The following is a 12,128-nucleotide window of genomic DNA, read 5'->3' as shown; positions in this document are numbered from 1 at the left end:
TAATTCAAGTTATTGAACTAGTGGATTAAATCATTCTTAGTTAAGGGATTGAATGTAGTCAAATTAGTGGCGAACTATGATAAATTATTTGTGTCACTTTATTTATGTACTCTTTAGTTTTATTATTGCTTCTGCTCCAAGTAAACCATCAAGTCTAAACCAGTTTAAATCAAATAATGAAAAAGATATTAACTTAATCAAACACATTTTAACCCTCCCTTCTCATGTTTGCACCTTCAAAGAAAAATATAATTAATATATGTTAAGGTATGTTCAATTTTTTTAGTATAAAATAATAAAAGTTTTGCAATCTTCAATTTTTTGCTTAGGGAAATAAGGCATGTTTGTTTAAGATTATTTTAAAAATAATTTTTATTGTATTTTATCTTTTTGATATAATATTTTTAAAAATAGAGCTTCAAATGAAAAATCGATTTAAATAATTTATCTTAAAAATATCATTTTGATACAACATTTTTTAGATAATAAAATTTCAAAAAATGATTAAATTAAAAAGCTATTTTGACAAGTTCTTCATAAAAATCATTTTTAACATATATATTTAAAAATAATAATTTTTATGATATTAAAATCTTTAATAATAAATTTCTAAGTTATTGAATGTCAAAATTATTGTTTTAATTAATAAAAATCATTTTCAAAAATATAAAATAAATTTTAACACTTATATGTTGATGTATTTTTTTTCATAAATATTTATAGTATATTTTATTTTATTTTATTTTGATGTATTTTGGCGATTCATATATAAATTTTGTTAGAAAATGTGTGTGTGTACAATTGGTAGCTGAGATCCGATTTTGAATGTAGGGCATGTTGCATGATAGTAAGTAACCGTGACTGACACAATATTTAATAAGGACTCACGTGCAAGGCAGGTTGGACCACAACTCCCCCACGTGCTAACCTTATCATATACTGCAATAATACTTACAAAGTAAGACACACAACACTTTCGTGTGCATAGCTGATCTTCACAATGCACAACAGAATACTATGTAGGCTAATTTTGGAGTACGCCTTTTTCACTTATCTCAGAGTTTCTACTCATTTTTGTGCTGCCATTCTCAGCTATCACATTCATCGTCTTCACTTTATGTCAGAGATTAATCATGCATAATGCATTGGTTCTATTATTAAAGACTAATTAGTGTCAATCATAGGTTAATTAAATTGGACAGCATCACCGGTGGCAGGCCTTAGTGTGAACAGGGCAGGCTGCGGCCCATTCTAAGTCTCAAATATTTAAAATATACATATACATAATACTATATATAATATGCGAAGGATTTACACTTTATCCCAATGCTAATTGTTGGATCAATTTCAATTTCATTTTCATTACAATTCATATATAAATACTTTTCTTTTTTTCTTTTTTATATTCATGCATTGTTTAATTTGTTTTGGTCCTCCCGTAAATTGTTTTGAAGTTGTTCCCATGCACATGTAGCCGCAATATTGCAGTTGGGACAATGTCCACAACCGTGTTATATTGCAATTAATAGATGTGTGATCGTAAATTAAAGTAAAAACTACATTGCTATTGATAGAGTTTTACAAAATTTTATAGGAGAACTAAAATAAATTAAAATTACATATAAATTTTTTTACAACTTTCAATGTTAGTAATTAGTATTGTTAATATTATTAGTATTTTGATGAGGATGAAGATCGACTTTAGAGCCTCCTTATCACTCAACTTCCTAACCTCTCCACCAATCAACCTTATATCTCCTAATATAAAAAATATATATAAATGAAGTGTAATAAAATTGAAACTGGTCAGGTGATTAGTATAATTGTTTTCATGAAGAACAATGTAGTTTGAATTTTTTATTTTGATACTTTAATCTATATCTTATACAAGAAAATATAAATGAGATATAAAAATATAACTTTCAGATTTTGAACTTGCAACAAGATTTTTGTTCAAAACATTATGGTGTGTGTGCTAAATGTAAAGGACTTGGGGTGCGAGGTCTCCTATCATATTTGGATGCGTGATATAAGTTCTTAGAATTGCTTTTGGGTTCGTGATATAAGTATTCTTAGTTGCTACACAGCCTAAATGATCACTTTTGCTTGATGAATGAAAGTAGGCCTATCACTTTTGCAGATATATTAAATGGGAAAGGACTACCAAATTAACAAACAAATAATTTTGGTCTAATCATTAGTTTGACATGTGGTATATTAAGATCAAACTCTATGTAATAATAAGTACCTAACATGTTTTTGACAAATTAACTTACAACATGGGAAACATTTTTTTTTTAAGTTGTTAATGCACAAAAATGCGGTTTGTCCTATTTATAAAAAATTCGGATACTTAAAATAATTGATCAAGAGTTTGAAATTCAAATAAAGAGAAAAATTTACCTTATACGGTTCATATATTTTCCAACAAAGATTAATCACTTTTAAACATCGATAAATTCTTAGTATATCATACCTAACACATATGATTATAAAAAAATTGTAATTCACATAAATAATTAAATAATGAAGAAAAAAATTACATATGTAACGGAGTAGGAGGTACTCTTCTTGTCATTCTTTGTTTAATAATTTCATTGACTATATAAATTTTGTGAAATGCTTATCCAAACCATAACTTCATCTAAACTTTTCAGAATTTTGTACCTTGTTTTCTTACAGAACTTTGTTCCATTCTTTTTTTATGAAAACATAAATATCCAACCAAACTTTTTTTGACATTCAGAATCAAACACCTTTAAAAGATATACCATATTGTAGAGATGAAAAAGTTACACACAAGTTATTCAAACTCAACATCTTCTAAGCTAGGAGTTAATAAAGATTCACAAGTGATATCAAAAGTAAAGCCAAAGATCAGAATAATTCACATATATGCTCCAGAAATCATAAAAACTGATGCTGCAAATTTCAGAGAGCTTGTTCAAAGACTCACAGGAAAGCCAGAAGATGAAACTGAAAGGGGAGGTGTAAGAAGCAAATCCAACACTGCACCCCTACCAACCCAAGATCTAAGGGATTTAAACACCAACAAGAAGGCCATGATCATGCAAGATGATGAAAAAGAGTTTCTTAATCACCAAAATGGGATTAAAGTAAAGAATGAAAATGAAAAGAAACAAGAAATTGAAGAAGATATATGGAGAAGATCAAAATCAAATGAGAAATTCAGTGGTTTCTTAGATGGATTCTCAGAATTAGATGGTTTTATGGATGAGTTAAGTACTATTCCATTACTTAATCAAAATTAATACCTGCTTTTGATTTGTTGTTAATTTGGTTTTTTTCATTGATGTGTGCATATTTATCACCAAAATAGTCATAGAAAAAGTATTTATGCCTCTTCATTAGTTTGACAATTAACTATCTTGCTTCTGATGCTATGCATCATGATATTAAATAAAGGTATGCGACTGTGATCTGAATTACGACATAACATAACAGTTTTTTATGTCGTCAAAATTGCAATTGAGGTTGCATCAGTTGCATTTGCAACATCAAAGATTGCAATGCGACCACGTTGCTGCGACCACACTATTTAAAATCCTGCTATGCATGTGTATTGATTTCAAGTGGCCCTTTTGATACTGAAGTATTATAATGAGCATTTATGAACATTACTTGCTTTTATACTTTGTTCTGTCTAGAATAGTTGTCTTTTTGCATCTCTTTATCTTGTTATGATTGTTCTCTATGTTTTCACATACTAGCAAACAAATGCCACAATATTTTGTACAATCAGTAGAAGGGCTATTTAATTTGTAGATAATTAACCATTAAAAATTCAAGTAAAAAACATTCTGCTACTCAAACTTTGATAACATTTAAGAAAATTAACAAAAGTGTTCTTGTCACTCTTACACCATTAATGTAGACCTGACATATTTCATTAAAATCTATAATAAAGGTTATTCAAGAGTGATGAGCTATGGAAATTAATAGCAATGTTATTTGAAAGTACGAGGTAGAATATTATTGACAATAATAATAATAAAAATTATGCATAGATTGTTACTATGTAATGAATGAAAACTAAATAACAAAAAATATTGCTTAGTTTGTCTTTTGGTCTAAGTTCATTTTTTCATGCAAACATTCTTTTATTTTACTGTTCACAAGTGGTTTTGAGTGACATTAACATTAAAAGTTGCATGGATTTTATGTTTTTTTTTTTGTCTATAAAGCTTATGAAGAATAGGAGAAAAAAAAGTAGGCATTAATTATCTAAATGCAATGAACTAAAAGCAAGAAATAACTGTAAAAGCCCTTTTTCATCATGCTTCTTTTTCATGATTCCAGAGGAGTACTTTGAAGTGGTTAAAAAGCATTGCAATCTTTGAATCAATTAATAGATGCATTGACTTTGTAAAACTATACAAAGTACACTTCCTCCACAAATGTTTGCAAACCATAGTCATGTGTAAGAATAACAAAATCACTTTTAGTTAATGAAAAGGTAACTTTTATCTAAATTATTCAAACTACAAATCACTTAGTGTAAATTTTAAAATTTTAATTGCAATTACAGTCACAATAACGGTTGAAAATACCTCAAAAAGTTTATTCAAATGTGTTTATGGAGACATAAAAGGACAAACATTCGTTAGGAATCTAATAATAGTATATGTTCAAATTATACATACAATAATAATATTTAATCCCTCTTAAAAAAATGATGTTATTTAATTGCATTAATAGGAGAGAAGCTAGCTATAGTTTAGTTACAACTAGTCATCTAAATGGTAGTATTATGAAATGAATGGGATACCACTAACACAGGTTTTGTAGCTTTTATAATTTAATAATGTAATTCAAACGTTGATTTGGGAAAGCAATAACTGGCATTGGCTTTTCTTTTACTCAACAAGATTATGACAGCATTTGACTTTGGATGCCAAAAAGTCAGCTCATACACAAAAATGAGGGGGCAAACCAAGTAGGACGGTATATCTAAATGTCACACATATATAAAAAATGTGATGATTTTATATGCTCTATATATTAAATTAAGTTAATTAATAACAACAACAAAAGTCTTTTATTTATTTTTATATAACAAGAATAAAAGTCTTTTCTCACCACGCCGGCCGGCTACATAAATTAGTCATGTTCAATTTGTTGTGTCTAATTTTTTTTTTCAAAAGAGATTATTCATTTTATCTTCTTTAATAAGTTTAAGAGGAGAGATAAACATTCTCAAAAATATATTATTTTTTATTGATTTAAATTTATATAGATCCTGTAGAATCATGTGAGTTCAATATAAATTTAAATTTAGTGAATTTTATGTTAATTTTAATAAATCAACGAAAATGTATTGAAAAGTGTATCGCTAGATTTATTTTAATTTTATTTAGTCTTTTGGAGTTTATCTCTAGCTTTAATTGATGGACTGTTTTCCATAAAATAAACAATTTCAACGGAGGCTTCTGTCTTTCTCATATGTCCAAAACATGGGAAGCACAATTCTACCATGTCTTTCTCAATAGATGCAACTCCAATTTTCTCTTTAATACATAATTTAACTCTAGGGATCTAATCCATTTTATGCAAATCACTCAACATACAAATTCTCACTTTATAAACTTTATAAATCACACTAATAGTTTTAAATTAATTTGTCTTTTATGAGATATCAGTTGCAGAGGTTTTGAAATAATTTGATTCAAATTAATTTGAATTTGTAATCTCAATTAATGGAGTTTAAAGTTTTTAAACGAAAATTGTAAAGTGATCATTAATATTATTTTAAATTGTGGTCCTACCTAACTCAAATGATTAGTCTCAGCAATTACGTACAGAAAATACTTGATTTACAGAAGAAATAAATTTTAAATTAATTTATGGCATAAATTTGTTTTGCATCCTTTTTAATTTTGATTTGCGGGGCCAAAATCACCAAAAGATTGTATAATTTGTGAATATGAGCATGAAATGATTCCAACCATAGAACCTCCGAAACTAACAGATTTTGATCTTTTATTTTGGTAATAGTATATAAACCAAGGAAAGAAAATGATGGATGCTTCCATGTGAGACATACATACATAGTACAAATACCAATGTGTATCAATGCTGGCAGAAGAACTAACCACCAAAAACATAAAAGATGGTCATTTATAACAGACATTACCAACCTTTTCAAAATTCCAATTTGGTATGTTTCACTGATCGAAGATATAAATACATGATGCCACCCTTAAAATTTTAAACTCGGTATGTAAACAAACTACCGCTAGAGAAAAATTAACACATAATAAAAAAATCTAATGACCAAATATGCATTATTCACTAATATGCTCATCAAACCTTTGTTCTTCAACCCTGTGATATTTTCTAAAAGTAGACACAAATGTTCAACGAAATGGGTGCTAATAGCACAATTGACAAAACTGTATTGCTCCATACGGAGTGAGATTAATCATCTGTGAAGATCTTGGCCAATGCTCAACTCAAACCGCTTTTGGTTGGAGCTTGCCATATAAGTAACTTTTAACAATATATGATACCTGAAATCAGAGACAAATCACTATGTGCTATAGTATATTGTAGAACCAATCTTCTAAGTGATTGAATACAAAAATAATCATAGGAAAAAAATGACTAGACCTTATCCACCAATATGTATCATAGGCCTATTTGCTGTCTTTGCTATGTCAAACATGCCAGCATGCGAAGCTTTCTTCCTCTTCACCTAAACCAAATAATAGGCAATGCTAAAGAAACATGATAGATATGTTGGAGGGTGGGTTCGAACCCGAGATACCCTCTTTCTCCACATTAGTTTGTGTGAATTTTGCTGATAAGCTCTTTAGATAAAAATAAAAAGAGGATATCCAATGCTGGTAAAGATAAATAAAAAAATACAAAATCATCATAATGAAATTTGGAGTATTAGTATTATTAACCAGAAGTGCATACCGCTGCGGCTATTATTTCCCTAAGCTCGCGATCTTCTGCACCCTGCCGCAAGGGATCTCTTAAGCTTACCTGCAAGACAACAAGCACGTGTAAAAAAGTTGCAGTAATCTTTTGCTGAAGGTACACATGAATCTTGTTATACATATTTAATGACTGATTTTCATTGTCTCCTCCATTCAGTAACCATTTCTTAGTAAACTGAATTCTTATCTAATTGAGAGAAAATGAATGAAGAAAAATGATACTCGTTGAATGAATTGGAAATGATTACAATGATTTATATACAAACTGAAACTAAGCTATCTCACGTAGCTTCTAACTGAAAACAGTTAGGATGGTGTAACTAACTCTGATGATTAAAACACACGTGCTAAATGTGTTGAATTTCTGTACTTGAGCCACCATCATTTGAGTCCTTAGCTGATACCATTCATAAACCGTATTTTTCCTTGACATAATAACGGTACGGATAAATATCAATGACCATCATCGTAACTTGTTAATTCTTAAGATCAAGTTCAATAATTGAATATTTTTATAAGATGCACTTTACTCTCGGCACAGTTCAAAAAAAAGATAAATGAGTTGGATATCAAGTATAAGCATAATTGAAAACAACATAACAGGGGAGATATTCGTAAGAGTAAGAATCCAATTGATGGATGATACATCTAAGAATCCAATTCATGCAGGGTAAGGAAAGGATTCCATAGTCCCTTAGTTTTACTAAATTGATTTTAGATAATGACAATTTCATACTTAATTTCCAAGTCTTTAATCAAAATCCAGCATCTGGTAAAGGCATCTTTTTACTGTTTATAAACATCGTGTCTTAATGTGAATCAAATATCTCTACCAACAAACTTCAAGATGGACTTAATAAATCCACATTCTGCAGCGCAGGGTACTTTATACTTCTTAATTTGTAAATGAACTCCTGAAATTTATTTAGGTAAATTAAGAGTTTAAAAAATAGTTTCCCCTTTTCCCAAAATTTAGAATATATCATATCACGAATTCAGGATTGACGACAGAAATCACAGGTTCAAATTTTCGATCTGATGCTACCGTTCTAGCTTCCTTTATTCTATAAAAAAACTGAAAATGGCTAGTAGAAAAAAACTGCTAGAGCATAGCTAACTAAAAGATTCATTTCCCATCAGGATTTAGAAAGCCGGCAACTTATCATCAACTATAACTAGAAATATGTTATATGATAGAACATTATGGCTTCTAAGAGATTAACGATATAGAAGGAGATATGTTATATGATAGAACGTTATGGCATCTTTTGATCCATGTAGCTGACCCTACTTAGTGGGATAAGACTTGGTAGTTGTTATAACCAGATTCACCAAAAAAATTAAGTATAATTCAACCAAATTGCCGTCGCCAAATTAAAGTGGCATGCATAAGATTCTGAACTAAGATGGTTAGAAATAACATACCTCTGAAGGACCAAACAAACATACTTTTAAGTTTCCATCAGCTAGTAGTCGCAATCTATTGCAACCACCACAAAAATGCTCAGTCATCGATGTGATAAATGAAACTTGTCCTTTATGCCCGTCTATCGTAAAATTCTTGGCCGTATCTGTCGGGTGATCTTGAAGTCTTTTTAAGCTAGTAAACCGTTTTGCCTGTTTGGCAACAATGGTTATAAAGGTTCTCGACTATAAAAGAACATAAAAAAAAAAACTCTATAAAAATGAGATCTTCGGTCTGAATTCTACCTTACCACTGTATCCAACATTTCCGAGTAGGGAACAAGTTTCTTGACATTCCAAACATTTCCATCAAAAGGCATGAACTCAATAAACCTAATATTAATTGGCTTTTCACGTGTCAGCTCAACAAAGTCACATATTTCGTCATCATTGAATCCACGCATTACAACACAATTGACCTGAAACGCAACATAAACATTCAAGACACCTTCAAATGCATCAATCATCAAAATGTGAAATATAAAATAGAGATTACACAGACCCTTAGGCAAGAAAAATCTCAATGTTGTACTATTCATTTTTGATAGACTAGTGTGTATTTGGTCCCATGGTGACAAAATTTTATTTTGATTGATTTTGATTCGAAAACAACTAATCATGGCAAAATCAATTCTACACCTCTAGAATCAATTTTGCTTCCTCCAAAAATATAGCCAAACATACATCGGTCAAAGGGAAGCTACTAATGGGGAGGTGACGAAAGAGAAAAATGTGCAAAATGTAAAGACATGCCATCAAATATATACCTTAACTGGATTATAACCAAGATCTACGGCGGCATTAATTGAATCCAATACTTTTTCAAGCCCTTTACGTCTCGTCATAAGCTCAAACTTCACAGGTAGCAATGTATCTAAACTAATGTTGACAGAACTAAGTCCACATTCTTTAAGCTTTGGTAGTTTTCTAGCCAAAACAATACCATTGGTAGTCATGGACAATGTCTTCAATCCCTTCAAACTCGACAATTCAAAACAAATATCTTCAATATCCTTTCTGACAGTTGGTTCTCCACCCGTCAACCGTATTTTATCAACACCGGAGCTCACAAACAGATTAGCCAATCGAAGAATCTCGGGTTTCGTTAAAACCTGAGAGGTAGGAGTGAGGTCTACACCCTCTGCTGGCATACAATACTGACACCTTAAATTGCATCTCTCTGTTAATGATATTCTCAAGTAAGTATGAAGCCTTCCAAATGAATCTACCAACATATCAGAAACAGAATTTTCTTTGTCTTTTGGCTTATCTTCAGACAATGAATCACATGATGTTACACAAGTTCCTGTTGAATAATCACTAGAGTTTCCTTTGAGTAAACCTTGACCAATATAAATTCTGGAAGTACAGTAAGATCCCATCTCAAAATTCACCTGTTGTTTTAATAAAATTGGTTTCACTAGTCAGTCAAATTTTTGAACATGTATATACATCAGCGCCGCCAAACGCCAAATTAATACACATAGTGTATGTTTGATTCTACTTTTAGAGGAGTCAAAATTGATTTTGACGTGTTTGGTTGTTTTCAAGTAGAATTATTTTTGCTTATATATTTGATTATAGCTTAGAAGTTAGAATTCGTAGTTTTTGCCTCTAAAATTATTTTTAAGCCCGAACTTCATCATTTAAATTACCTTTACATGAATGTATCCAAATATGAATCACATTAACTTCAACTCACTTTTAGTCAAAATTAATTTTACATAAACAATTCATTCAAAATCAAGTTTTGTCACTGTATAACCAAACACACACATAGCATTAGATCTCACTATGTGAGCCAATAGTGATTCCACATGCAATGAATTGATTTTCACATGTTTGATTGATTTCAATCAAAATCAATTTTGCCTCTAGAATTGATTCTAACGTAAAGCTAAAGTTTATAGTTGTTGACTCCAATCATTCAAATTTATTGTTCAAGGTATCAAAACATTAATCACTTTAAATTCAATTCCCTTTTAACTAAAATCAATTTTTGTGGCCGAATAACCTAACACACACTAACAAGTATTGTTGGACTCAACCTTTCACAGAAAAATAAAAATTCTCATCTAATTGCAAATGGGGATATTAATAAGATCTAAAATTAAAATAAAGCATTCAAAAACATATTAATATTGCAATGCGCATTAAAATGGATGATTTGAACGGATTATTGATTGAACAAAGCTAGGTTTGTTGAGTCTAATCACAGAAAGAATCATATATAACAAAGTAAAAAAGATAGAGGGGTTTCACCGGAATGAAATTTGAAGAGTTGAATCGAATTGGGCAATGAATAAATTTGGAGAAGTAACGCCTCATGTTTGTGGATGAAAAAATTGATAAGCAGGAAGTGTTTGATTCTTCATATATAACCAAAAACTGAAAACGTATATATAAATGAGCTATAGAGAGCAATATAGTTTTGACGTGTTGGGTTTGAACTTTGAAGTGTGAACTCTGAAGATAATAAAAAACGCTACTGAAAAAGACAAAACTATCTTGAACAGCTAACTCAGTATATATCATATCCTACGCACACTAATGCAGTCATGATAAACTCGCATTTTTTTATTACAAATAGAGTTTTCACCTGTTCCACGGATGTAAATGTTTTTTTATTACTCTCTCAGTTTCGCAACATCACTTTGAAATTTATTTCAAAATGTATATTATTTTCAATATGTGATTCATACAGCTTTTATCTATCAAACATTTTAGTGAATGTAATCAATATTATCCTAAAAAAAAAAAAATCATAATAACCTAACAGTCAAATTTGGTTTGAAAAGTATTTGAGCTGTATATTTATTAGACATTTCAGGGGTTTAGTTTATTAGTATGAGTTTAATTATAAATATCTAAAAATGTAATTATTAATTAAACTAAAAATATTTTATTAGTATGTTTTTAGCAAGATATTTTATTTGTGCTTAAATGTATATTTGTTGATTGTTATATTTACAAAAAAATATATACTTTTTTACTTTTTATTTTTAAAAGACAATTTAAACAAAATTTAAGATGAAATGTCATTTCTTATCGATTAAAATATAAGGGTCACAATTGGGGATGAGAATAAAATCCGCACCCGCGGGTACCCATCCGAACCCGCTTGATTTAGGCGGGAAAATCCGCTTTAATTGGGTGCGGGTGCGGATTTTCCCCAACAAAAAATTCGGGGGCGGGGGACGGGTTTGGGGATGGTGATATTCACCCTGCACCCGCACCTTTAAAAGACAATTTAAACAAAATTTAAGATGAAATGTCATTTCTTATCGATTAAAATATAAGGGTCACAATTGGGGATGAGAATAAAATCCGCACCCGCGGGTACCCATCCGAACCCGCTTGATTTAGGCGGGAAAATCCGCTTTAATTGGGTGCGGGTGCGGATTTTCCCCAACAAAAAATTCGGGGGCGGGGGACGGGTTTGGGGATGGTGATATTCCCCCTGCGCCCGACCCCGCCCCGCAAGTAATATTTTTGCAATTTTTAAATTTTATATACATATATATATTGAATATATTTAATATTCGTTTAAATATTAAAAATTATAATTCTATATCTATATAAAATATTTTTTAATTTTATCATTATTTAATAATAATTATTTTATTATAATAAATATGATTTTTAAACTTATAATTTTATATATATGTGTGGGTGCGGGTGCGAGCGGAGAAACCCGAG

The 12,128-nt window shown here is 30.1% G+C and overlaps 2 protein-coding genes across 3 annotated transcripts; one reads left to right on the top strand and one right to left on the bottom strand.

Annotated features, from left to right (window-relative positions):
- Window positions 1-2,620: 2,620 nt before the first annotated feature.
- On the top strand, window positions 2,621-3,651 carry LOC101488683 (VQ motif-containing protein 25-like). The gene has a single exon (XM_004488514.4). The coding sequence runs from the start codon at window positions 2,784-2,786 to the stop codon at window positions 3,270-3,272; it is 489 nt and encodes a 162-aa protein (XP_004488571.1). The 5' UTR covers window positions 2,621-2,783; the 3' UTR covers window positions 3,273-3,651.
- Window positions 3,652-6,109: 2,458 nt separating this feature from the next.
- Window positions 6,110-10,932, bottom strand: LOC101488359 (GTP 3',8-cyclase, mitochondrial). Of its 2 annotated transcripts, XM_004488513.4 has the most exons (7): window positions 10,692-10,931; window positions 9,197-9,823; window positions 8,681-8,848; window positions 8,391-8,582; window positions 6,943-7,011; window positions 6,631-6,715; window positions 6,110-6,530 (listed from the first exon to the last, which is right to left on the bottom strand). In XM_004488513.4, the coding sequence occupies exons 1-6, from the start codon at window positions 10,755-10,757 to the stop codon at window positions 6,632-6,634; spliced, it is 1,206 nt and encodes a 401-aa protein (XP_004488570.3). In that variant the 5' UTR covers window positions 10,758-10,931; the 3' UTR covers window positions 6,110-6,530; window position 6,631. The 2 variants fall into 2 exon arrangements, 1 of the variants encoding a protein (XP_004488570.3); XR_003472816.2 differs by lacking the exons at window positions 6,110-6,530; window positions 6,631-6,715 and adding an exon at window positions 7,291-7,390 and having other exon boundaries at window positions 6,960-7,011; window positions 10,692-10,932.
- Between the last annotated feature and the right edge of the window lie 1,196 nt (window positions 10,933-12,128).

This window comes from Cicer arietinum, chromosome 1, assembly GCF_000331145.2.
Source record: "Cicer arietinum cultivar CDC Frontier isolate Library 1 chromosome 1, Cicar.CDCFrontier_v2.0, whole genome shotgun sequence".
In the NCBI taxonomy this organism is placed as follows: Eukaryota; Viridiplantae; Streptophyta; class Magnoliopsida; order Fabales; family Fabaceae; genus Cicer; species Cicer arietinum.
Note: the sequence above shows the minus strand (reverse complement) of the source record. Positions and strands in the feature narration are given on the sequence as shown.

What these genes read in the sequence shown, in the direction of transcription:
- LOC101488683 (XM_004488514.4), top strand. Translation starts at nt 2,784, where the DNA reads ATGAAAAAGTTACACACAAGTTATTCAAACTCAACATCTTCTAAGCTA.
- LOC101488359 (XM_004488513.4), bottom strand. Translation starts at nt 10,757, where the DNA reads ATGAGGCGTTACTTCTCCAAATTTATTCATTGCCCAATTCGATTCAAC. An exon ending in CGGAAATGTTGGATACAGTG is followed by an intron (nt 8,583 to 8,680) that starts GTAAGGTAGAAT and finishes GTTGCCAAACAG; the next exon opens with GCAAAACGGTTTACTAGCTT. An exon ending in GGGAAATAATAGCCGCAGCG is followed by an intron (nt 6,716 to 6,942) that starts GTATGCACTTCT and finishes TATTTGGTTTAG; the next exon opens with GTGAAGAGGAAGAAAGCTTC.